The following is a 25,781-nucleotide window of genomic DNA, read 5'->3' on the forward strand; positions in this document are numbered from 1 at the left end:
TCCATCTGTCCCTCCGTCCGTCCATCCCTCCCTCCTTCCATCCCTCTGTCCCTCATCCCTCCGTCCATCCATCTGTCCCTCCCTCCGTCCGTCCATCCCTCCCTCCTTCCATCCCTCTGTCCCTCATCCCTCCGTCCGTCCATCTGTCCCTCCCTCCATCCGTCCATCCCTCCCTCCTTCCATCCCTCTGTCCCTTATCCCTCCGTCCATCCATCTGTCCCTCCGTCCGTCCGTCCATCCCTCCCTCCTTCCATCCCTCTGTCCCTCATCCCTCCGTCCATCCATCTGTCCCTCCCTCCGTCCGTCCATCCCTCCCTCCTTCCATCCCTCTGTCCCTCATCCCTCCGTCCATCCATCTGTCCCTCCCTCCATCCGTCCATCCCTCCCTCCTTCCATCCCTCTGTCCGTCCGTCCCTCCGTCCATCCATCTGTCCCTCCCTCCATCCGTCCATCCCTCCCTCCTTCCATCCCTCTGTCCCTCATCCCTCCGTCCATCCATCTGTCCCTCCCTCCGTCCGTCCGTCCCTCCCTCCTTCCATCCCTCTGTCCCTCATCCCTCCGTCCGTCCATCTGTCCCTCCCTCCGTCCGTCCGTCCCTCCCTCCTTCCATCCCTCTGTCCCTCATCCCTCCGTCCGTCCATCTGTCCCTCCCTCCGTCCGTCCGTCCCTCCCTCCTTCCATCCCTCTGTCCCTCATCCCTCCGTCCGTCCATCTGTCCCTCCCTCCGTCCGTCTGTCCCTCCCTCCTTCCATCCCTCTGTCCCTCATCCCTCCGTCCGTCCATCTGTCCCTCCCTCCGTCCGTCCGTCCCTCCCTCCTTCCATCCCTCTGTCCCTCATCCCTCCGTCCATCCATCTGTCCCTCCCTCCGTCCGTCCGTCCCTCCCTCCTTCCATCCCTCTGTCCCTCATCCCTCCGTCCATCCATCTGTCCCTCCCTCCGTCCGTCCGTCCCTCCCTCCTTCCATCCCTCTGTCCCTTATCCCTCCGTCCGTCCATCTGTCCCTCCCTCCGTCCGTCCGTCCCTCCCTCCTTCCATCCCTCTGTCCCTCATCCCTCCGTCCATCCATCTGTCCCTCCCTCCGTCCGTCCGTCCCTCCCTCCTTCCATCCCTCCCTCCCTCCTTCCATCCCTCTGTCCCTCATCCCTCCGTCCATCCATCTGTCCCTCCCTCCGTCCGTCCGTCCCTCCCTCCTTCCATCCCTCCCTCCCTCCTTCCATCCCTCTGTCCCTCATCTCTCCGTCCGTCCGTCCCTCCCTCCTTCCATCCCTCCCTCCCTCCTTCCATCCCTCTGTCCCTCATCCCTCCGTCCATCCATCTGTCCCTCCCTCTGTCCGTCCATCCCTCCCTCCTTCCATCCCTCTGTCCCTCATCCCTCCGTCCATCCATCTCTCCCTCCCTCCCTGTCTCTGACGCGTTCTCTCGCCCCTCGCAGATGGTGCTGTTGTTGGGGTTCTGGGTGGGGTCCCTGGGTGGGGCCCCCCGATGCCTGGGCGACACCGAGTGCTGTGAGCCGAGGGAGCTGCAGAAGACCGGGGCGTGGCTGAGCGAGGGGCACCCCCCTGGGCACCGGCGCTGTCCCTTCAGCTCCCAGCCTGCCCACAAGGAGGAGCCCCAGTGCCAGGGGCAGTCCCACGGGCCCCCCAACACCCGCTCCATCGCACCCTGGAGATACCGGTAAGAGTGACCCCGATACCCAGCCCCTCATACCCCGATACAGGGCCCTGACCCCCACCCTCACCCCGATACCCAGCCCCCTGTACCCCAATATAGGGCCCTGACCCCTCACCCTAACCCCGATACCCAGGCCCCCGTACCCAAATACAGGGCCCTGACCCCCCCACCCTCACCCCGATACCCAGCCCCCTGTACCCCAATACAGGGCCCTCACCCCCCACCCTCACCGTGATACCCAGCCCCCCGTACCCCAATACAGGGCCCTGACCCCACCCTCACCTGATACCCAGTCCCCTATACCCCAATACAGAGCCCTGACCCCTCACCCTAACCCCGATACCCAGCCCCCCGTACCCAAATACAGGGCCCTGACCCCCCCACCCTCACCCTGATACCCAGCCCCCTGTACCCCAATACAGGGCCCTCACCCCCCACCCTCACCGTGATACCCAGCCCCCCGTACCCCAATACAGGGCCCTGACCCCACCCTCACCTGATACCCAGTCCCCTATACCCCAATACAGAGCCCTGACCCCTCACCCTAACCCCGATACCCAGCCCCCCGTACCCAAATACAGGGCCCTGACCCCCCCCCACCCTCACCCCGATACCCAGCCCCCTGTACCCCAATAGAGGGCCCTCACCCCCCACCCTCACCGTGATACCCAGCCCCCCGTACCCCAATACAGGGCCCTGACCCCACCCTCACCTGATACCCAGTCCCCTGTACCCCAATACAGGGCCCTGACCCCCCACTCTAACCCTGATTCCCAGCCCCCTGTACCCCAATACAGGGCCCTGACCCCCCCACCCTAACCTCGATACCCAGCCCCCTGTACCCTAATACAGGGTCCTCACCTCCCACCCTCACCCTGATACCCACCCCCCCCATACCACAATACAGGGCCCTCACCCCCACCCTCTCCCCAATACCCAGCCCCCTGTACCCCAGTACAGGGCCCTGACCCCCCACCCTCACCCCGATACCTAGCCCCCCGTACCCAAATACAGGGCCCTGACCCCCCCCACCCTCACACCGATACCCAGCCCCCCATACCCAAATACAGGGCCCTGACCCCTCACCCTCACCCCAATACCTAGCCCCCCATAGCCAAATACAGGGCCCTGACCCCCCCCACCCTCACACCGATACCCAGCCCCCCGTACCCAAATACAGGGCCCTGACCTCCCCACCCTCACCCTGATACCCAGCCCCCCCGTACCCAAATACAGGGCCCTGACTCCCACCCTAACCCTGATACCCAGTCCCCTGTACCACAATACAGGGCCCTCACCCCCCACCCTCTCCCCGATACCCAGCCCCCCGTACCCCAATACATGCCCCTGACCCCCGACCCCGATACCTGGGCCCCACTTGACATGAACCAACTGACCCTGTCTCTGACCCCCCCCACCTGCTTCCTGTCTTGGGCCTAGGATCCCTCTGCTGGTCCTGGTCTCTTCAAGCCCCCCCCCCGTCATTATTGGCCCCGGTCTCTCCCCCCCCAGTGGCTCTCTCTCTCTCTCCCCCCCCCCGGTCTCTCTCTCTCCCCCCCCCCCGGTGTCTCTCTCTCTCTCTCTCGACCCCAGTCCCTCTCTCTCTCTCTCTCTCTCGGCCCCGGTCTCTCTCTCTTGGCCCTGGTCTCTCTCTCTCTCTCTCTTGGCCCTGGTCTCTCTCTCTCTCTCTCTGTCTCGACCCCGGTCTCTCTCTCTCGACCCCGGTCTCTCTCTCTCTCTCTCTTGGCCCTGGTCTCTCTCTCTCTCTCTCTGTCTCGACCCCGGTCTCTCTCTCTTGGCCCCGGTCTCTCTCTCTCGACCCCGGTCTCTCTCTCTCTCTCTCTTGGCCCTGGTCTCTCTCTCTCTCTCTCTGTCTCGACCCCGGTCTCTCTCTCTCTCTCTCTTGGCCCTGGTCTCTCTCTCTCTCTCTCTCTCTCGACCCTGGTCTCTCTCTCTTGGCCCCGGTCTCTCTCTCTGTCTCGACCCCGGTCTCTCTCTCTCTCTCTCTCTTGGCCCCGGTCTCTGTCTCTCTCTCTCTCTGTCTCGACCCCGGTCTCTCTCTCTCTCTCTCGACCCCGGTCTCTCTCTCTCTCTTTCTCTTGGCCCCGGTCTCTGTCTCTCTGTCTCTCTCTCTTGGCCCCGGTCTCTCTCTCTCTCTCTCTCTGTCTCGACCCCGGTCTCTCTCTCTCTCTCTCGACCCCGGTCTCTCTCTCTCTCTTTCTCTGTCTCGACCCCGGTCTCTCTCTCTTGGCCCCGGTCTCTGTCTCTCTGTCTCTCTCTCTCTCTCTTGGCCCCGGTCTCTGTCTCTCTCTCTCTCTCTCTCTCTCTCTCTCGACCCCGGTCTCTCTCTCTCTCTCTCTCTCGACCCCGGTCTCTCTCTCTTGGCCCCGGTCTCTCTCTCTCTCTCTCTCTGTCTCGACCCCGGTCTCTCTCTCTTGGCCCCGGTCTCTCTCTCTCTCTCTTGGCCCCGGTCTCTCTCTCTCTCTCTGTCTCGACCCCAGTCTCTCTCTCTTGGCCCCGGTCTCTCTCTCTCTCTCTTGGCCCCGGTCTCTCTCTCTCTCTCTGTCTCGACCCCAGTCTCTCTCTCTTGGCCCCGGTCTCTCTCTCTCTCTCTTGGCCCCGGTCTCTCTCTCTCTCTCTGTCTCGACCCCGGTCTCTCTCTCTCTTGGCCCCGGTCTCTGTCTCTCTGTCTCGACCTCGGTCTCTCTCTCTTGGCCCCGGTCTCTCTCTCTTGGCCCCGGTCTCTCTCTCTCAGCCCCGGTCTCTCTCTCTTGGCCCCGGTCTCTGTCTCTCTCTCTCTCTCTCTGTCTCGACCCCAGTCTCTCTCTCTTGGCCCCGGTCTCTGTCTCTCTGTCTCTCTCTCTCTCTCTTGGCCCCGGTCTCTATCTCTCTCTCTCTCTCTCTCTCTCGACCCCGGTCTCTCTCTCTCTCTCTCTCTCGACCCCGGTCTCTCTCTCTTGGCCCCGGTCTCTCTCTCTCTCTCTCTGTCTCGACCCCAGTCTCTCTCTCTTGGCCCCGGTCTCTCTCTCTCTCTCTTGGCCCTGGTCTCTCTCTCTCTCTCTCTCTCTCTGTCTCGACCCCGGTCTCTCTCTCTTGGCCCCGGTCTCTCTCTCTCAGCCCCGGTCTCTCTCTCTTGGCCCTGGTCTCTCTGTCTCTCTCTCCCTCTCTGTCTCGACCCCGGTCTCTCTCTCTTGGCCCCAGTCTCTGTCTCTCTCTCTCTCAGCCCCGGTCTCTCTCTCTTGGCCCCGGTCTCTGTCTCTCTCTCTCTCTCTCTCTCGACCCCGGTCTCTCTCTCTTGGCCCCGGTCTCTGTCTCTCTCTCTCTCAGCCCCGGTCTCTCTCTCTTGGCCCCGGTCTCTGTCTCTCTGTCTCGACCCCGGTCTCTCTCTCTTGGCCCCAGTCTCTGTCTCTCTCTCTCTCAGCCCCGGTCTCTCTCTCTTGGCCCCGGTCTCTGTCTCTCTCTCTCTCTCTGTCTCGACCCCGGTCTCTCTCTCTTGGCCCCGGTCTCTGTCTCTCTCTCTCTCGACCCCGGTCTCTCTCTCTCTCTCTCTCGGCCCCGGGGTCTCTCTCTCTTGGTCCCGGTCCCACTCACTCGCTCACGGCATCTCTCTCTCCCCAGGGAGGACTGTGACCGGGCTCGCTTCCCGCCTCGCCTGCTCCAGGCCGAGTGCCTCTGCCCGCACTGCGTGTCGCTGGCCCCCCCGCACCACCGGGACCTCCGGGGCAACTCGGTGCAGGTCACCGCCAACACCACGGTCTATTACCGGCGCCCCTGTCCTGGCCGGCCTGGTGCCTACTTCCTGGAGCCCCGGCTCTACCCCGTGGCCGTGGCCTGCATCTGCGTCGTGCCGCAGTTGTGACCCCCAGCGGGACCCCACTGGGGCGCGGGGCTGGGGACACCCATGAGACCGTACTGGGGTGGGGGGAACTCAGGCATGAGGGACCCAGGGGAAAAGGGGGAAACCCATTGGGAGAATCCTGGGGTTTGGGGGGGGCACAGTGGACCCCACTGATGTGGGGGAACCCCAGAGGGCCTGGGGGGTAGGTGGCGGAGAAGGCCCAGGGGACCAGCCGAGGAGGGGGCGACCCATGGGGAAGGGCATCCTCTGCGCTGTGTTTGGGGTGAGCCTGGGTCCCCGGCTCTCATTTGAGGGGACCCAGAAGAGGACTGCGTTTTGGGAGGAACTTAGGTCTGATTTTGGAGGCTGCCTGGGTCTAATTTGGCGGTGCCCATGGGGCTGCTTGGGGGGGCAAATCGAACTCCCATCTTTTGGTGTGTCTATGGGGTGACCCCAGAGCTTGGTTTGGGGGGTGAACAGCCCCCATTTTAGAGATGAACTTGGCGGGGCTGTTTTGGGGTGAATGTGAGCTGAGATGAGGGTGAACCTGGCTGATTTAGGGTGCACCTCTGGCTGAACATTTTTGGGGATACATTAGAATTCCTGCCAATCCCCCCTTCATTTTGGGGGTCCTCTCGGCCCCCCCCAAAACTGCTGTTACATTGATCCCCGTTTAATCTCTTGATGGTGTTGAGAAGCTAAAGACCTTGGCTTTTACAGGCAATAAAAGTTTTACAACGATTGTAATTGGTGTGACACTGGGTGTGTGTGTTATTACTGGGGTCCCGGGACACAGTGCCCCCTGCTGGTAGAGGCTGGAGAAGCCAGGAGCTCCCTGCCCAGCCAGTGCCCCCACTCTGCTCCCCACGGGGCCCCCCTCTGGCAAAGGCCAGGGCTGGTGTATCCCGGAGCTGGAGAACAGCCCCAATTCAGGGCCCCTAACAATCAGCCCCCTTGTTCCCCACGTACCAGCTGCTCCCAGCCCCATGGGACAAGCCGCCTTTGTCCAGTGCCAAAGGGCAGCTGGGCAGACCCGTCCCGCAGTCGGGGGGAGGATGGGGGGGGCTGGGGACTTATGTTCCCCAGGGCTCAGACGTCACTTTCTGGGGCTGCTTCCTCCATTTCAGCCCTTCTCCATTCCCCCTTTCATTCGCCCGGCCTGTGTTCCACTCCTCCCGTCCCTCGCCACCCCGCCGGCCTCCCGCTGCTCGCTGGTTCTTTCTCTCTCCCTGATTTCTGCTCCCCGCCAGTGGAGGCCGAGGTGGGGGGCAGCAGGCCAGGCTGGGAACACACCCTGTCTTCATCCCGCCTCGTTCCCTCCCGGCCCCAGTCGGAGGACGCACGGGGTCCAGGATGGGGGAGCCGGGGGAGCCCGGGGGGCTACGGGACCTGGCGCTGGACTGGCAGTTCCTGCGCTCCACCAAGGGGGCACTGCTGGGCACCGAACTGGTAAATGGACCCCTGGGATGAAACCTCCCAACCCCCTGCCCCCCAGACGGTGCCACCCCCAGCCCTGAGATCCCCCAGCTCCCAGACCCCCAACTTCCATACCCACACCTCCCAGCTCTGAGAACCCCCCCACCCCCAGTCACCCCAGACCCTGCTACCCCCACCTCTGAGACCTCTTGGCTCTGAGACCCCCATCCCTGGGTCCCCCTGACCCTGCCATCCCCTGGCCCTGAGACTCCCCAGCCCCCCAACTTCCATACCCCCACCTCCCAGCTCTGAGACCCCAGACCCTGCCACCTCTGCCTCTGAGACCACCCCACCCCCTCAATACCCCAAGGCCCTGCCCCTACTCACCAGCCCTGAGACCCCCTGGCCCTGAGACCCCCAGACCCTGCTACTCCCAGTTCTGAGATTTCTTGGCTCTGAGACTCCCACCCCTGGGTCCCCCCGACCCTGCCATCCCCCCAGCACCCCAACTTCCATTTCCCCACCTCCCAGCTCTGAGACTCCAGACGCTGCCACCCTCCAGCCCTGAGACCCCCAAGCCCCAGCCCCTCAACTTCCATACCCCCACCTCCCAGCTCTGAGACCCCAGATGCTGCCACTCCCCAGCCCTGAGACCCCCAACCCCCAACTTCCATACTCCCACCTCTCAGCTCTGAGACCCCCAACCCCCAGCCCCCCAACTTCTCCATATCCCCACCTCCCAGCTCTGAGACCCCAGATACTGCCACCCCCCAGCCCTGAGACCCCCAAACCCCATCCCCCCAACTTCCATACCCCCACCTCTCAGCTCTGAGACCCCCAACCCCCAACTTCCATACTCCCACCTCTCAGCTCTGAGACCCCCAACCCCCAGCCCCCCAACTTCTCCATATCCCCACCTCCCAGCTCTGAGACCCCCAGATACTGCCACCCCCCAGCCCTGAGACCCCCAAACCCCATCCCCCCAACTTCCATACCCTCACCTCCCAGCTCTGAGACCCCAGATGCTGCCACTCCCCAGCCCTGAGACCCCCAACCCCCAACTTCCATACTCCCACCTCTCAGCTCTGAGACCCCCAACCCCCAGCCCCCCAACTTCTCCATATCCCCACCTCCCAGCTCTGAGACCCCCAGATACTGCCACCCCCCAGCCCTGAGACCCCCAAACCCCATCCCCCCAACTTCCATACCCCCACCTCTCAGCTCTGAGACCCCCAACCCCCAGCCCCCCAACTTCTCCATATCCCCACCTCCCAACTCTGAGACCCCCAGATACTGCCACCCCCCAGCCGAGACTCCCAAGCCCCATCCCCCCAACTTCCATTCCCCCACCTCCTAGCTCTGAGACCCCCAACGCCCATCCCCCCAGCTTCTCCATACCCCCACCTCCCAGCTCTGAGACCCCAGATGCTGCCACCCCCCAGCTCTGAGATCCCTCAAGCCCCTGACCCTAAGACGCTGCCACCCCCCAGCTGAGACCCCCAACCCCTAGCCCCCCAACTTCCATACCCTCACCACCCAGCTCTGAGACCCCCAAGCCCCAGCCCTCCAACTTCCATATCCTCACCTCCCAGCTCTGAGACCCCCCAGCCTCCCAACTTCCATAACCTCACCTCTCAGCTCTGAGACCCCAGATGCTGCCACCCCCCAGCCCTGAGATCCCCCAACCCCCAGCCCAACTTCCATACCCCCACCTCCCAGCTCTGAAACCCCCTGGACCTGCCAAAACGCTTCGACCCCCTGAATTTAATGGGAGGCGGGGAGACACTGAGGTGGGGAGGTTCAGCTGGACGCAGACTCGGGGGGCTGGGGGGAATGCTGAGGGTGTGAACAGGGGGGCAGTGGGCATGGTGGGGGACAGGTGTGGGGGTGCCAGTGGGGGTGAGGTTGGAAGCCCCAGGGGAGAGTGTGTGGGCAGGGGGGACTTCTGGGGTGGGAACCCTGGAGCGGTGGGGTGAGCCCTGTGCTGAATCATGGTGGGGGCGGGCTGGGGGGTGTGCGTGGACCCAGCCCCCATCTTCACCCTCTAACCCTCACCCCAGGCCCTGTGTTTTCTGATCTTCCTGCTGCTGACGGTCTCGGCCTCCGCCCACATGGCGCCCGCCCTGCTGGAGGGGCTGCTGGCGGCCGGCGCCCTGGGCCTGCGTCTCAGCCGCTGCCAGGAGAGGGCACCCCGGATCCACTGGCCCTGCCTGGTGCGTGGGACCCCCCACAGCCCCCCCGCCCCCTGCCCCGGATCCACTGGCCCTGCCTGGTGCGTGGGACCCCCCACAGCCCCACCGCCCCCTGCCCAGGATCCCCTGGCCCTGCCTGGTGTGTGGGACCCCCCACAGCCCCACCGCCCCCTGCCCAGGATCCCCTGGCCCTGCCTGGTGTGTGGGACCCCCCACAGCCTCACCGCCCCCTGCCCCGGATCCACTGGCCCTGCCTGGTGCGTGGGACCCCCCACAGCCCCACCGCCCCCTGCCCCGGATCCCCTGGCCCTGCCTGGTGTGTGGGACCCCCCACAGCCTCACCGCCCCCTGCCCCGGATCCACTGGCCCTGCCTGGTGCGTGGGACCCCCCACAGCCCCACTGCCCCGGATCCACTGGCCCTGCCTGGTGCGTGGGACCCCCCACAGCCCCCCCTCCCCGGATCCCCTGGCCCTGCCTGGTGCGTGGGACCCCCCACAGCCCCCCTGCCCCGGATCCACTGGCCCTGCCTGGTGCGTGGGACCCCCCACAGCCCCCCCGTCCCGGATCCACTGGCCCTGCCTGGTGCGTGGGACCCCCCACAGCCCCACCGCCCCCTGCCCCGGATCCCCTGGCCCTGCCTGGTGTGTGGGACCCCCCACAGCCCCCCTGCCCCGGATCCACTGGCCCTGCCTGGTGCGTAGGACCCCCCACAGCCCCCCCGCCCCGGATCCCCTGGCCCTGCCTGGTGCGTGGGACCCCCCACAGCCCCCCCTCCCCGGATCCACTGGCCCTGCCTGGTGCGTGGGACCCCCCACAGCCCCCCCGCCCCCTGCCCCGGATCTACTGGCCCTGCCTGGTGCGTGGGACCCCCCACAGCCCCCCCGCCCCCTGCCCCGGATCCACTGGCCCTGCCTGGTGCATGAGACCCCCCACAGCCCCCCTCCCCGGATCCACTGGCCCTGCCTGGTGCGTGGGACCCCCCACAGCCCCCCCGCCCCCTGCCCCGGATCCCCTGTCCCTGCCTGGTGCGTGGGACCCCCCACAGTCCCCCCGTCCCGGATCCACTGGCCCTGCCTGGTGCGTGGGACCCCCCACAGCCCCCTCGCCCCCTGTCCTGGATCCCCTGGCCCTGCCTGGTGCGTGGGACCCCCACAGCCCCCCTCCCCGGATCCACTGGCCCTGCCTGGTGCGTGGGACCCCCACAGCCCCCCCGCCCCCTGTCCTGGATCCCCTGTCCCTGCCTGGTGCGTGGGACCCCCCACAGCCCCACCGCCCCCTGCCCCGGATCCACTGGCCCTGCCTGGTGCGTGGGACCCCCACAGCCCCCCTGTCCCGGATCCACTGGCCCTGCCTGGTGCGTGGGACACCCCACAGCCTCCCTGTCCCGGATCCACTGGCCCTGCCTGGTGCGTGGGACCCCCCACAGCCCCCCCGCCCCCTGCCCCGGATCCCCTGGCCCTGCCTGGTGCGTGGGACCCCCCACAGCCCCCCCGCCCCCTGCCCCGGATCCCCTGTCCCTGCCTGGTGCGTGGGACCCCCCACAGCCCCCCCGCCCCGGATCCACTGGCCCTGCCTGGTGCGTGGGACCCCCCACAGCCCCCCCGCCCCGGATCCACTGGCCCTGCCTGGTGCGTGGGACCCCCCACAGCCCCCCCGCCCCCTGCCCCGGATCCCCTGTCCCTGCCTGGTGCGTGGGACCCCCCACAGCCCCCCCGCCCCGGATCCACTGGCCCTGCCTGGTACGTGGGACCCCCCACAGCCCCCCTGCCCCGGATCCACTGTCCCTGCCTGGTGCGTGGGACCCCCCACCGCCCCCTGCCCCGGATCCCCTGGCCCTGCCTGGTGCGTGGGACCCCCCACAGCCCCACCGCCCCCTGCCCCGGATCCACTGGCCCTGCCTGGTGCGTGGGACCCCCCACCGCCCCCTGCCCCGGATCCACTGGCCCTGCCTGGTGCGTGGGACTCCCCACAGCCCCCCTGTCCCGGATCCACTGGCCCTGCCTGGTGCGTGGGACCCCCCACAGCCCCCCCTCCCCGGATCCACTGGCCCTGCCTGGTGCGTGGGACCCCTCACAGCCCCCCCCGCCCCCTGCCCCGGATCCACTGGCCCTGCCTGGTGCGTGGGACCCCCCACAGCCCCCCTGCCCCGGATCCAGTGGCCCTGCCTGGTGCATGGGACCCCCCACACCCCCCCCCGCCCCCTGCCCCGGATCCACTGGCCCTGCCTGGTGCGTGGGACCCCCCACAGCCCCCCCGTCCCCTGCCCCGGATCCCCTGTCCCTGCCTGGTGCGTGGGACCCTCCACAGCCCCCCCGTCCCGTATCCCCTGGCCCTGCCTGGTGCGTGGGACCCCCCACAGCCCCCCTGCCCCGGACCCAGTGGCCCTGCCTGGTGCGTGGGATCCCCCACAGCCCCCCCGTCCCGGATCCACTGGCCCTGCCTGGTACGTGGGACCCCCCACAGCCCCCCCGCCCCGGATCCAGTGGCCCTGCCTGGTGCGTGGGACCCCCCACAGCCCCCCCGTCCCGGATCCACTGGCCCTGCCTGGTGCGTGGGACCCCCCACAGCCCCCTGCCCCGGATCCCCTGGCCCTGCCTGGAGCGTGGGACCCCCCACAGCCCCCCCGTCCCGGATCCAATGGCCCTGCCTGGTGCGTGGGACCCCCCACAGCCCCCCCGTCCCGGATCCACTGGCCCTGCCTGGTGCGTGGGACCCCCCACAGCCCCCCCGTCCCGGATCCACTGGCCCTGCCTGATGCGTGGGACCCCCCACAGCCCCCCCGCCCCCTGCCCCGGATCCCCTGTCCCTGCCTGGTGCGTGGGACCCCCCACAGTCCCCCCGTCCTGGATCCACTGACCCTGCCTGGTGCGTGGGACCCCCCACAGCCCCCCCCGCCCCCTGCCCCGGATCCACTGGCCCTGCCTGGTGCGTGGGACCCCCCACAGCCCCCCCGTCCCCTGCCCCGGATCCCCTGTCCCTGCCTGGTGCGTGGGACCCTCCACAGCCCCCCCGTCCCGTATCCCCTGGCCCTGCCTGGTGCGTGGGACCCCCCACAGCCCCCCTGCCCCGGATCCAGTGGCCCTGCCTGGTGCGTGGGATCCCCCACAGCCCCCCCGTCCCGGATCCACTGGCCCTGCCTGGTACGTGGGACCCCCCACAGCCCCCCCCGCCCCGGATCCAGTGGCCCTGCCTGGTGCGTGGGACCCCCCACAGCCCCCCCGTCCCGGATCCACTGGCCCTGCCTGGTGCGTGGGACCCCCCACAGCCCCCTGCCCCGGATCCCCTGGCCCTGCCTGGTGCGTGGGACCCCCCACAGCCCCCCCGTCCCGGATCCAATGGCCCTGCCTGGTGCGTGGGACCCCCCACAGCCCCCCCGTCCCGGATCCACTGGCCCTGCCTGGTGCGTGGGACCCCCCACAGCCCCCCCGTCCCGGATCCACTGGCCCTGCCTGGTGCGTGGGACCCCCCACAGCCCCCCCGCCCCCTGCCCCGGATCCCCTGTCCCTGCCTGGTGCGTGGGACCCCCCACAGTCCCCCCGTCCTGGATCCACTGACCCTGCCTGGTGCGTGGGACCCCCCACAGTCCCCCCGTCCCGGATCCACTGGCCCTGCCTGGTGCGTGGGACCCCCCACAGCCCCCCCGTCCCGGATCCACTGGCCCTGCCTGGTGCGTGGGCCCCCCACAGCCCCCCCGTCCCGGAGCCACTGGCCCTGCCTGGTGCATGGGACCCCCCACAGCCCCCTCGCCCCCTGCCCCGGATCCACTGGCCCTGCCTGGTGCGTGGGACTCCCCAGAGCCCCCCCATCCCGGAGCCACTGGCCCTGCCTGGTGTGTGGGACCCCCCACAGCCCCCCCGTCCCGGATCCACTGGCCCTGCCTGGTGCGTGGGACACCCCCCCCGCCCCCTGCCCCGGATCCACTGGCCCTGCCTGGTGCGTGGGACCCCCCACAGCCCCCCCCGTCCCGGATCCACTGGCCCTGCCTGGTGCGTGGGACACCCCCCCCGCCCCCTGCCCCGGATCCACTGGCCCTGCCTGGTGCGTGGGACCCCCCACAGCCCCCCCATCCCGGAGCCACTGGCCCTGCCTGGTGTGTGGGACCCCCCACAGCCCCCCCGTCCCGGATCCACTGGCCCTGCCTGGTGCGTGGGACACCCCCCCCGCCCCCTGCCCTGGATCCACTGGCCCTGCCTGGTGCGTGGGACCCCCCACAGCCCCCCTGCCCCAGATCCAGTGGCCCTGCCTGGTGCATGGGACCCCCCACAGCCCCCCCCGCCCCCTGCCCCAGCTCCACTGGCCCTGCCTGGTGCGTGGGACCCCCCACAGCCCCCCCCGTCCCGGATCCACTGGCCCTGCCTGGTGCGTGGGACACCCCCCCCCGCCCCCTGCCCCGGATCCACTGGCCCTGCCTGGTGTGTGGGACCCCCCACAGCCCCCCCATCCCGGAGCCACTGGCCCTGCCTGGTGTGTGGGACCCCCCACAGCCCCCCCGTCCCGGATCCACTGGCCCTGCCTGGTGCGTGGGACCCCCCACAGCCCCCCTGCCCCGGATCCAGTGGCCCTGCCTGGTGCATGGGACCCCCCACAGCCCCACCGCCCCCTGCCCCGGATCCACTGGCCCTGCCTGGTGCGTGGGACCCCCCACAGCCCCCCCGTCCCCTGCCCCGGATCCCCTGGCCCTGCCTGGTGCGTGGGACACCCCACAGCCCCCCCGCCCCGGATCCCCTGGCCCTGCCTGGTGCGTGGGACCCCTCACAGCCCCCCCCCTGCCCCGGATCCACTGGCCCTGCCTGGGGGGTGCTGCAGGTTCCCCTCATGGGGACCCTCCAGTCTGACCCCCCAACTGCCCCCCCCAGGATTTCCTTCGCTCCACCAGCGCCGTCCTGGTTTTCCTGGTGGTGTCGCCGGCCGCCATCGCCGCCAGCCAGGAGGGGCCGGCTGTCAGCGCCTTTGTGAGTGCCCCCCCCCGCCCCTTCCCCTCCCCCCACCGACAGCCCCTCCCCCCTGCCCCTTCCCCCACTGACAGCCCATTCCCCCGCCCCTCCCCCCACTGACAGCCCATTCCCCCGCCCCTCCCCGCACCGACAACCCATTCCCCCCTCCCCCACCGACAGCCCCTCCCTCCTGCCCCTTCCCCCACTGACAGCCCCGCAGCCCCTCCCCCCACCGACAGCCCATTCCCTCGCCCCTCCCCCCACCGACAGCCCCTCCCCCTGCCCCTCCCCCCACCGACAGCCCATTCTCCCTGTTATAAACAGATAGCTAAGGGTTAATGTCTCTTTCACCTGAAGCACCTGACCAGAGGACCAATTAGGAAACCGGATTTTTTTCAACTTTGGGTGGAGGGAATTGTGTGTCTGAGGTCTTTGTTTTCTGTCTGCCTGCTTTCTCTGAGCTTTGGAGAAGTAGTTTCTACTTTCTAGTCTTCTGTTTCTAAGTGTAAGGACAAGGAGATCAGATAGTAAGTTATATGGTTTCTTTTCTTTGGTATTTGCATGAATATAAGTGCTGGAGTGCTTTGATTTGTCTTCTTTTTGAATAAGGCTGTTTATTCAATATTCTTTTAAGCAATTGACCCTGTATTGTATCATCTTAATACAGAGAGACCATTTGTATGTATTTTTCTTTCTTTTTATATAAAGCTTTCTTTTAAGACCTGTTGGAGTTTTCTTTACTTCAGGAAAATTGAGTCTGTACTCACCAGGGAATTGGTGGGAGGAAGAAATTGGGGAGATTTGTGTGTTGGATTGCTAGCCTGATTTTGCATTCCCTCTGGGGGAATAGGAAAGTACTTTTGTTTCCAGGATTGGGAACGGAGAGGGGGAGTCCCTCTGTGTAGTTTCACAGAGCTTGTGTCTGTGTATCTCTCCAGGAGCACCTGGAGGGGGGAAGGGAAAAAGGATTATTTCCCTTTGTGGTGAGACTCAAGGGATTTGGGTCTTGGGGTCCCCAGGGAAGGTTTTTCAGAGGGACCAGAGTGCCCCAAAACACTCTAATTTTTTGGGTGGTGGCAGCAGGTACCAGGTCCAAGCTGGTAACTAAGCTTGGAGGTTTTCATACTAACCCCCATATTTTGGACGCTAAGGTCCAAATCTGGGACTAAGGTTATCATATGAGTGGCAGCTGGTGGGATATAGACAGAATCCAGAAGCCAGTAGGAATATTATATTTTTCTTTTCTCTGCTAAGGGCTTTTTAGCAGAGAGAGAAACAGTTGGTTTTAAAAGGGAACCAGAGAGATTTTTTTTTTCTGCTCTCTCTGGCAGTTTGTGGCTTGCATGTTAAGCGAGAAGCCATTACCAAACTGTTGAGGGTCTTTTGTCATGCAATAGCCCTCCCATTAGGAGGCAAGTACCAGCACTTATATGCATGCAAATAAAGTGGTTTTTCTGGTTTCCCTTCATTGAACATTAGCTAGAGAGAGAAAAGGAAAATTAGCTAAAGGCACTGTTGCTAGGCAGACTTCAGGAGGCAACAGAGAACCTGCAGTTCAGAAGATAAACACCGGAGGGCACCCCAACACAAGAAAACAGGAATCATGACTTCTAAGGCAAAAATTGAGGCCGAAGAACAAATCAAAGAAGCTCAACACAGGCGACAACTGGAAATAAAACAAAAGAGATGGAGATGAAAGAAAGAGAAGAACAGATCCAAGAGGCAGCCTACCAAAGAGAACAGGCAGCCTTCCAAAGAGAACAGGCAGCCCAAGAGGCAGCACACAAAAGAAAACTAGAAGAAGAAGAGTTGGCCTACCGAAGGAAAAAAGCAGAAGAAGAGGCGGCCCACCGCCGAGCCATGGAAAAACACCAAAAAGAAATGGAAAAACACCAAAAAGAAATGGAAAAACAACAAAAAGAAATGAAAAAAACAACAAAAAGAGAATGAAGAGAAGGAAAAACAGAGAAAACATGAACTGGAGATGGCAAAAGCTGGGTTGCATGTGCCAGCCAACCCTAACAACCCGGCGCCAATTATTGCTCCACAGCACAGGAAATTTCCCACCTACAAGGCAGGTGATGACACCGAGGCCTTCTTGGAAAATTTTGAAAGAGCCTGTCTTGGGTACAACATCCCCGAAGACCAGTACATGGTAGAATTGAGGTCACAGCTCAGTGGACCTTTAGCAGAGGTGGCAGCTGAAATGCCTAAGCTGCAAATGAATGACTATAAACTTTTTCAAACCAAGGCCAGATACCGAATGGGGCTAACCCCAGATCATGCCCGTCGGCGTTTCAGAACCCAAAAGTGGAAACCAGAGGTGTCATTTCCCAAACATGCCTACTACATTGCAAAAAACTATGAGGCCTGGATAACAGGAAACAACATTCAAACCTTGGAAGAACTGAACCTCCTCATACAAATGGAGCAGTTCTTGGATGGTGTTCCTGAAGACATCACACGGTACATACAAGATGGAAATCCCAAAGATATCGCTGAGGCGGGGGAGATTGGAGCCAAATGGATGGAACTGGCAGAAAGCAAGAAAGCTACTGTCAAGGGGAACGATTACCCCAGGGGGCACACAGACCATAAACCCTACAACCGAGGACCGCCAAAGACCCCACATACCACCCAAGTAAAGCCACAGATACCCTACCCTTCAACCTCACCAGTCTCCAGTAACTCACCTCGGCCCAGTGACCCATCAGATGGAAGATGCTTTAAGTGTAATGAACTGGGACATATCAAGGCCAACTGTCCCAAGAACACCATGCGAGTGCAATTCATTACACCACCATCACACCAAAGATCCCCAGGCCCGGATGCCTCTCAAATACCCTTGGAGCGAAGGGAAAATTTGAGAGTGGGCGGAAAGAAGGTTACTGCGTGGAGAGACACGGGGGCACAAGTGTCAGCTATCCACCAATCCTTCATTGACCCCAAATTCATCAACCCAAAGGCCAAAGTTACAATTTACCCCTTCATGTCACAAGCTGTAGACTTGCCTACAGCTCAACTGCCTGTCCAGTACAAAGGCTGGTCAGGAATGTGGACTTTTGCAGTCTATGACAATTATCCTATCCCCATGCTACTGGGGGAAGACTTGGCCAACCAGGTGAGGCGGGCCAAGAGAGTGGGAATGGTTACACGTAGCCAAACCAGGCAACCTTCCAGACCCATTCCTGTTCCTGAGCCGTCCACAGAGGCCCCGTCTGTGTTACCAGAGACCCAGACAGAGGTAGTGGACCCGGATTCCATGCCAACCACTGAAACAGCCACAGCATCTCCAGTCCCAGGCCCGGAACTGGAACAGCAACCAGCACCAGCAAGTGCAACCACATCTTCAAACTCAACGCCAGAGGGCGCCAGCGAGCCAAAACTGGCAGAAGCAAAAGACAGCCATACCCAAAAGGCTCAGCCAGAGCCTGAAATACCCTCAGGTGCACCAGCGGAGAGCGGTTCACCAGCAACGGAAACAACCCCATCACCTACATCGCTTCCAGAGGGACCAAGCCCAAGTCCACAGTCTGAGGAAGAACTGGTGACCCCAGCCTCAAGGGAACAGTTCCAGACTGAGCAGGAAGCAGATGACAGCCTTCAGAAAGCTTGGGCGGCGGCACGGAGCACCCCACCGCCTCTCAGCTCTTCTAATCGATCCCGGTTTGTTATAGACCAAGGACTTTTATACAAGGAAATTCTTTCTGGTGAACACCGGGAAGAATGGCAGCCGCAAAAACAGTTGGTGGTTCCAACTAAGTACCGGGGGAAGCTCTTAAGCTTAGCCCATGATCATCCCAGTGGCCATGCTGGGGTGAACAGAACCAAGGACCGGTTGGGGAAGTCCTTCCACTGGGAGGGGATGGGCAAGGACGTTGCCAAGTATGTCCGGTCTTGTGAGGTATGCCAAAGAGTGGGTAAGCCTCAAGACCAGGTCAAGGCCCCTCTCCAGCCACTCCCCATAATTGAGGTCCCATTTCAGCGAGTAGCTGTGGATATTCTGGGCCCTTTCCCAAAAAAGACGCCCAGAGGAAAGCAGTACGTACTGACTTTAGTGGACTTTGCTACCCGATGGCCAGAAGCAGTCGCTCTAGGCAACACCAGGGCTAACACTGTGTGCCTGGCCCTAACAGACATCTTTGCCAGGGTAGGTTGGCCCTCTGACATCCTTACAGATTCAGGGTCTAATTTCCTGGCAGGGACCCCCCAGGATTTCCTTCGCTCCACCAGCGCTGTCCTGGTTTTCCTGGTGGTGTCGCCGGCCGCCATCGCCGCCAGCCAGGAGGGGCCGGCTGTCAGCGCCTTTGTGAGTGCCCCCCCCGCCCCTTCCCCTCCCCCCACCGACAGCCCCTCCCCCCTGCCCCTTCCCCCACTGACAGCCCATTCCCCCGCCCCTCCCCCCACCGACAGCCCCTCCCCCTGCCCCTCCCCCCACTGACAGCCCATTCCCCCGCCCCTCCCCCCACCGACAGCCCATCCCCCTGCCCCTCCCCGCACCGACAACCCATTCCCCCCTCCCCCACCGACAGCCCCTCCCCCCTGCCCCTTCCCCCACTGACAGCCCCCCAGCCCCTCCCCCCACCGACAGCCCATTCCCTCGCCCCTCCCCCCACCGACAGCCCCTCCCCCTGCCCCTCCCCCCACCGACAGCCCATTCCCCCGCCCCTCCCCCCACCGACAGCCCATTCCCCCAGCCCCTCCGCCCACTGACAGCCCCTCCCCCTGCCCCTCCCCGCACCGACAGCCCATTCCCCCGCCCCTCCCCCCACCGACAGCCCCTCCCCCGCCCCTCCCCCCACCGACAGCCCATTCCCCCGCCCCTCCCCCCACCGACAGCCCATTCCCCCTGCCCCTCCCCCCACCGACAGCCCCTCCCCCCACTGACTTCCCATTCCCCCAGCCCCTCCCCGCACCGACAGCCCATTCCCCCCTCCCCCACCGACAGCCCCTCCCCCTGCCCCTTCCCCCACTGACTGCCCCCCCAGCCCCTCCCCCCACCGACAGCCCCACCCCCTGCTCCTCCCCCCACTGACAGCCCCCTGCCCCAGCCCCTCCCCCCACCGACAATCCCTCCCCCTGCTACTCCCCCCACTGACAGCCCCTCCCCCAGCCCCCCCCACCGACAGCCCCTCCCCCTTCCCTTACCCCTCCCCCTACCGGCAGCCCCCCCGCCCATCCCCCCACCGACAGCCCGTCTCCCCTTCCCCTCCCCCCACTGACAGCCCATTCCCCCCTGCCCCTCCCCCCACCGACAGCCCCTCCCCTGCCCCTCCCGCCACTGACAGCCGGTCTCCCCACAACCCCCCAGCGCCACCAGCCAGGAGGGGCCATCCGTTAGCGCCTTTGTGACCCGCCCTACCCCCCACTGCTCCTCCCCCACTGATAGAACCCCCCCAACCTCCATGCCCTATGACCCCCTTTGTATCCCCAGCCCCTCCACCTCCCTGCTAGCCCCTCCCCGCAGGGGCCCCAAACACAGCTCCCCATGGCTCCTTCACCCCCCAACATCTTCCCCACCCCCCGGCTCACCCCCCGCCTCTCTCCCCGCAGACCTTCGGCCTCATCCTCATCGCCATATTTGCCTACGATGCCTTCAGCACCTACTGGGCTGAGATCAGGCCGGAGCCAGCCCAAGGTGAGTGCGGCCCGGACGCCTGGGTTCCCCAGCTGGGGACAGTGACGGTGGGTTGGGGACGGGCCCAGCAGCGGCCCGGACGCCTGGGTTCCCTAGATGGGGGCTGTGACGGTGGGTTGGGGACCGGCCCAGCAGCGGCCCGGACGCCTGGGTTCCCTAGATGGGGGCTGTGACGGTGGGTTGGGGATGGGCCCAGCAGCGACCCAGATGCCTGGGTTCCCCAGCTGGGGGCTGTGACGGTGGGTTGGGGATTGGCCCAGCAGCGACCCGGACGCCTGGGTTCCCCAGCCAGGGGCTGTGACGGTGGGTTGGGGATGGGCCCAGCAGCAGCCTGGACGCCTGGGTTCCCCAGCCGGGTGGCCCCGTGAGACGCTAAACTTTAACTTTTTTTTCTAGATGGCAACGGGAACCTGGCGTAAGAGGGGGAGAGTTGATGGGGGAGATCAGGGGGGTTATTTCTGTCCCACTGGGGACAGAAATAACCCCCCTGATCTCCCCCATCAACTCTGCTGGTGCCCCTCACTCCTGACCCGCAGCCCCTGCCAGCCCAGCCCTGGTCCTGGGCCCCCTGCAATGCCCCCAGTCCTTGGGCCAGGGGCGGCTCCAGGCACCAGCATGCCAAGTGCAGCCTGCGGAGGAGCCCCTGGTCCCGCGGCTTCGACAGACCAGACCGGGGCCCTCCCGCAGGCGCCGCCGAACCCGCGGGACCAGCCCCCCCCGCAGGCGCCGCCGAACCCGTGGGACCGGGGCCCCCCGCAGGCGCCGCCGAACCCGCGGGACCAGAGGCCCCCCCCCCACGCAGGCGCCGCCGAACCCTCGGGACCGGGGCCCCCCCGCAGGGGCCGCCGAACCCACGGGCCCGCCCCCCCCTGCAGGCGCCGCCGAACCCGCAGGACTGGGGCCCCCCGCAGGTGCCGCCGAACCCGCAGGCCCGGCCCCCCCCCCACAGGCACCGCCGAGGGCAGCCCCCTCCCTGCCGTGCCTGGGGCGGCAAAACACCTGGAGCCGCCCCTGCCTGGGGCAAAGGGGCAGGAGGCTCTGGGTTCACTTGTATTTAAATTGTGCAAAGGGGGAAATTACAGGTGCTTTGGTCTGGTACTGACGCTTCGGTGTGTGGGTCCCTGCACCCCTGTGAGTTGTGTTGTGTTGTGTGGAGGGGGGAATGTGTCAGCCAGGGGCTAGAGCGATAGAGACCCAGGTGAAGGGGGACCCAGAAAGAGGTGGAGGGAAGGGGACAGGGCAGGGGAGGGATGAAGGGGAGGGGCTGGGAAGATGGAGGGGGGTGGGGAAGGGGGGATGGAGGGGAGGGGGCAGAGGAGATGGACGGAGGACGGGGAGGGCAGAGGAGATGGACGAGGGGTGGGAGTGAGGGTGGGGAAGGGGGGATGGAGGGGAGGGGGCAGAAGAAATGGAGAGGGGACAGGGAGGGCAGAGATGGTGGACGAGGAGTGGGGGTGGGGAAGGGGGGGATGGAGGTGGGACGGGGAGGGCAGAGGAGATGGACGAGGGATGGAGGTGGGGAAGGGAGGGATGGAGGGGGGATGGGAGTGGGGTGTGGAAGGGAGGATGGAGGGGAGGGGGCAGGGGAGATGGAGGGGGGACGGGGAGGGCAGAGGAGATGGACGAGGGGTGGGGGTGGGGAAGGGGGGATGGAGGGGAGGGGGCAGAGGAGATGGATGAGGGGTGGGGGGGATGGAGGAGGGATGGGAGTGGGGTGTGGGAGGGGGGATGGAGGGGAGGGGGCAGTGGAGATGGAGCGGGGATGGGGAGGGCAGAGATGATGGACGAGGGGTGGGGGGTGGGGAAGGGGGTTGGAGGGGAGGGGGCAGGGGGGATGGAGGAGGGACGGGGAGGGCAGAGATGATGGACGAGGGGTGGGGGGTGGGGAAGGGGGTTGGAGGGGAGGGGGCAGGGGGGATGGAGGAGGGACGGGGAGGGCAGAGATGATGGACGAGGGGTGGGGGGTGGGGAAGGGGGTTGGAGGGGAGGGGGCAGGGGGGATGGACGAGGGGTGGGGGTGGGGAAGGGGGGATGGAGGGGAGGGGGCAGGGGGGATGGAGGAGGGATGGGGAGGGCAGAGATGATGGATGAGGGGTGGGGGGTGGGGAAGGGGGGATGGAGGGGAGGGGGCAGGGGGGATGGAGGAGGGACGGGGAGGGCAGAGATGATGGATGAGGGGTGGGGGTGGGGAAGGGGGGATGGAGGGGAGAGGGCAGGGGGGATGGAGGAGGGACGGGGAGGGCAGGAGGGGGTCGGGTCTCCCCGGAGGGTGGAGCGAGGGCCAAGGGAAGGGAGCCGCGGAGGGGGGGCGCGGGAGGGACAGCAGGGGAGGGGGCGGGATTGAGGCGGGGGCCGGAGAGGGAGACGCAGCGGACGCGGCGCAGGGACCCGGCTGCTGCTGCAGCGGAGCCCCCAGCCCAGAGGATGCAGGTACCAGCCCCCACCCCGACACCCTCCGCCCCTCCTCCCCCGTCCTCCCGCGCTTGACCCCCTCCCCCATACCCTCCCTCCTCCTCATCTCCCTTCCATCCACCCGCTCCCACTCCCAGCCCCCCACAGCCCCCCCTTTTCCCTGACACCCCGTTTTCCCTCCAGCCCCCCCACCCAGGGTGCTCTGTAGCCAACAAAGTGTGGGGGCAGCATTTGGGGGTACAGTAGGCTGGGGGGCATGTTGGGGATGCAGGTTCAGGAGGTTTGGAGAGGCACAGAGGCGGGGTTGGTGGTTATTTTGGGGGGCGTGCAGGGCAGGGCTGGGGAGGTTTGAGGGCCAGCGATTTTGGGGGGCCCAGAGGCAGGGTAGGGCTGGGGAACTTGGAGGGTACAGAGGCTGAGCTGGAGACCTTTTGGGGGGCAGAGAGGCAGGGCCGGGGGGATTGGGAGATTATTTTTGTGGGGGGTGGGGATCCTTGGGGTGGTAGGGGAGGGGCTTTTCCACGTGAGGGCAGGCATGTAAGGGGGCATCCTGTGTCTGCACATGTCTGGCTGGGCAAGGGGGTGTGCAAAGCGTGCGAGGGAACCTGAGATGTGTCCCCGGATCTCTGTGCTGGGTGGGTGGGTGTGTGTACTCATAGGGTTGGGCCCAGGGCTGGCCATATTCCCTTGGTGTTTGCACACGGGCGTGGTTCTCCCAGCCTTTGCACAAGCACACATCTTGTGTGTGTGTCTCCCAGCCTTTGCACAGGCGCGTGTCTCCCAGTGTCTGTGTTGCCCGGCCTCTGCCCACGCCTGTCTCCTGGCCCCCGCCCCACCATATTTTCTGGCAGTTCTCCTGACACCCTTTAACCTTTCCGCCCCCTACAGCCACCGCAACGGTCTGACCCAGCCGCACCCCCATGTCGGATGCCTCCTGCCCCAGCCAGGCGCCCGCTTACCCCTGCGGCTGCTGCGGGGCTGAGTTCCCGCGCCTGTGGGCCCTGCACTCCCACGCCCGCTCGCACCCTGAGGGCCACGGCTACGCCTGTCCAACCTGCGGCAAGGCCTTCGCCCGCTCCTCAGCCCTGCTCCGCCATGAGGCCGTGCACCGTGGGGAGAAGCCCTTCCTCTGCGCCCAGTGCGGCAAAGGCTTTGCCCAGGCGGCTCAGCTGGAGACCCATGGGCGATCGCACACGGGCGACCGCCCCTTCGCCTGCCCGACCTGCGCCAAGGCCTTCATGTCCTCCTCCCACCTAGCGCAGCACCGGCGCACCCACTGGGCTGAGCGCAAGCACGCCTGCCCGCTGTGCGGCAAGACCTTCCTGCGCCCATGGGACGTGGCCCAGCACCGGCGCTTCCACACGGGCGAGCGGCCCTTCCGCTGCGAGCGCTGCAGGCGCGGCTTCTTCCGCTCCTCCGACCTGCTGCGGCACCAGCGGGTGCACACGGGCGAGCGGCCCTTCCGCTGCGAGTGCTGCGGCAAGAGCTTCGCCCGCTCCTCTGTGCTGGCCAAGCACGCCCGCAGCTACACCGGCAAGCGGCCCCACCGCTGCCAGGCCTGCCCCAAGGCCTACGGCACTGCCTCCCAGCTCACGGAGCACCAGCGGGTGCACACGGGCGAGCGGCCCTTCCTCTGCTCCGTCTGCGGCAAGACCTTCGCCTACTCCCTCCTGCTGCGCCGTCACCTGAAGCTCCACACCGGGGAGCGGCCCCACCCCTGCCCTGAGTGCCCCAAAGCCTTCAAGACCTCGGAGCACCTGCAGAAGCACCGGCTGATTCACACCCGGGACAGCGCTGCTGGCGAGAGGAGGCAGCAGCCGAAAAGGGAGGCGGGGCTGGAGGCGGAGTGAGAGGTTGGAAAGGGGGTGCCCCCACCCCATCCAGGGAGACTGACCCCCTCCCGCTGTGGAGGATGCTCACTGGGGTGTCCTCGGGAGACTGCAGAACCCCCCACATTGAAGGCAAGGTGAACCCCAAAATTAAAAGCCAGCGTCCCCCCCCAAATCAGCACATTGCAACCTCGAGTTAAAAGCCAGCACCCCACCAAATTGGCAGTAAGATGCACACCCAAGTTAAAAGCCAGATTCACCCTCATATTGGCAGGTTGCACCCCCACATTACAAACCATGTTCTCCCCTCAAATTGGCAGTAAGATACACCCCTAAATTCAACCCTAGATTAACCCTTTGATTGGCAAAATGTGGGTCCAAAATCAGAGCATGGCTTGCTCACCCACAGGGGACTCAGGTTCCCCCAAAAGCTTACAGCAGGATTCAACCCCCAAATTGACAGTCAGGTTCACCCCAAAAGAGCAAAGTTCCTCTCCCAAACTGGAACCAGGTTCACCCCAAAATTGGCAACCAGGTTTGCCCCAAATGTCAACAAAATGTATCCTGAAATTAAGAGCAAGTTTCACCCCAAAACAGAATCAGGTTTACCCCAAAATTCACATCAAGATGCATCCCCAACTTCAGAACCCCCAAACTGACAGCAAGCTGACACCATCATTTATAGAAGACACCCCCAAACTAACAGCCCTCCCCACAAAATTTCATAGCAAGGTGACACACAACATTCATAGGATGATTCCCTCAAGGTCACCCCAAATTTCATAGCAGATTCACCCCCAAATTAACAGTCTGGTTCACACCACAGTTATTAGGAAGATGTACCCCAAATTCAGAGCTGGATTCACCACTACCTTTATAGCAAAGTTTGCTGGGAGTTGCACCCTAACATCAGAGCCGTCTTTGCCCCCAAATTTCACAGTAGGTTCACCCTAAATTTATAGCAGGAATCAATGCATAAAACTGGCAAAGCTGTCCCAAATTCCGAGCTGGGTTCACCCCAAAACTGACAGCAAGATTCATCCCAAAATTTCACAGCAAGGTTTCCCCAGAATTTCATGGCAGTTGCACCCCAAAATTTCTAACAAGGATCCCCAGGTTTACAGCAATTTGATCCCGCAGCAATCCCCCCAATCTGACACCAAGATTCACCCCAATTCACAGCAAGATTCTGTCACAAATTAACAAGTCTGCTCACCCTCAAACCACAGCAATTTCAACCCCTCTAATTGACAGATTCATCCCCCAAATCAGAGCACGATTCTACCCCATTTTACAGCGATTCACCCCAAATTGGTAGGGTTGACCCCCCCAAATCACAGCCAGATTCATCCCAATTTCATAGCAGCAGCCAGCCCTGAGAACTGACAGAATTCACCCAATGTCACTGTATGTTTCAGCATCCCCCCCCCGCCAAAAAGTGACAGCTTCACCCTAATTTCACAGGAAGATCCCTCTCCCCCAAATCAGTAGAAGACCCCCCATTACAGCTAGGTTCAGCCCCATTTCATAGCAGGCAAGCACCCCCCCTAAATTGATCATGATTCACCCCCAAATAAGCAGCATTAACCCCAAAATTTCCAAGTGGGGAATCAACCCCAAACTGACTGTGACACCCCCCTTGCAAATTCACCCCAAATTTTCAAAACATGCTCCCCCCCAGCTGTAAATAAGAGGGAAGCAGACCTTTCCCCCCATGCCATAGACTCTGGCCCCTGGGATTCGCTCTAACTCTCCTCTGGTGGGGGGCAAGCTACCCCTCTTTTTTGAGGGGGCTGATGGATGGAGGGGGTACATGTCTATACTTCTCTATTGTGGCCTGATGCACTCT

General features: G+C 64.4%; 3 protein-coding genes across 3 annotated transcripts; 2 read left to right on the top strand and 1 right to left on the bottom strand.

Annotated features, from left to right (window-relative positions):
• Positions 1-2,650: 2,650 nt before the first annotated feature.
• On the bottom strand, positions 2,651-4,567 carry LOC127031743 (octapeptide-repeat protein T2-like; the record flags this gene model as incomplete). The annotated part of the gene is made up of 5 exons (XM_050918780.1): positions 2,651-2,662; positions 3,473-3,892; positions 3,925-4,148; positions 4,189-4,378; positions 4,487-4,567. Coding segments are annotated over 5 exons (927 nt in total), but the record flags the coding sequence as incomplete, so codon positions are not given.
• A 2,061-nt stretch (positions 4,568-6,628) lies between these two features.
• On the top strand, positions 6,629-20,110 carry CMTM5 (CKLF like MARVEL transmembrane domain containing 5). The gene is made up of 5 exons (XM_050918913.1): positions 6,629-6,959; positions 8,987-9,139; positions 13,976-14,071; positions 19,607-19,691; positions 20,088-20,110. Exons 1-5 carry the CDS (start codon positions 6,864-6,866, stop codon positions 20,108-20,110), a joined length of 453 nt encoding a protein of 150 aa, XP_050774870.1. The 5' UTR covers positions 6,629-6,863.
• A 2,913-nt stretch (positions 20,111-23,023) lies between these two features.
• LOC127031744 (zinc finger protein 239-like) lies at positions 23,024-23,953 on the top strand. Its single transcript, XM_050918781.1, has one exon. It carries the CDS (start codon positions 23,024-23,026, stop codon positions 23,951-23,953), a length of 930 nt encoding a protein of 309 aa, XP_050774738.1.
• The last annotated feature ends 1,828 nt before the right edge of the window (positions 23,954-25,781 follow it).

Source organism: Gopherus flavomarginatus, chromosome 11 (assembly GCF_025201925.1).
Source record: "Gopherus flavomarginatus isolate rGopFla2 chromosome 11, rGopFla2.mat.asm, whole genome shotgun sequence".
NCBI classification, from domain to species: Eukaryota; Metazoa; Chordata; order Testudines; family Testudinidae; genus Gopherus; species Gopherus flavomarginatus.

What these genes read in the sequence shown, in the direction of transcription:
- CMTM5 (XM_050918913.1), top strand. Translation starts at nt 6,864, where the DNA reads ATGGGGGAGCCGGGGGAGCCCGGGGGGCTACGGGACCTGGCGCTGGAC. An exon ending in GGATCCACTGGCCCTGCCTG is followed by an intron (nt 9,140 to 13,975) that starts GTGCGTGGGACC and finishes TGCCCCCCCCAG; the next exon opens with GATTTCCTTCGCTCCACCAG. An exon ending in GGCCGGCTGTCAGCGCCTTT is followed by an intron (nt 14,072 to 19,606) that starts GTGAGTGCCCCC and finishes CTCTCCCCGCAG; the next exon opens with ACCTTCGGCCTCATCCTCAT.
- LOC127031744 (XM_050918781.1), top strand. Translation starts at nt 23,024, where the DNA reads ATGTCGGATGCCTCCTGCCCCAGCCAGGCGCCCGCTTACCCCTGCGGC.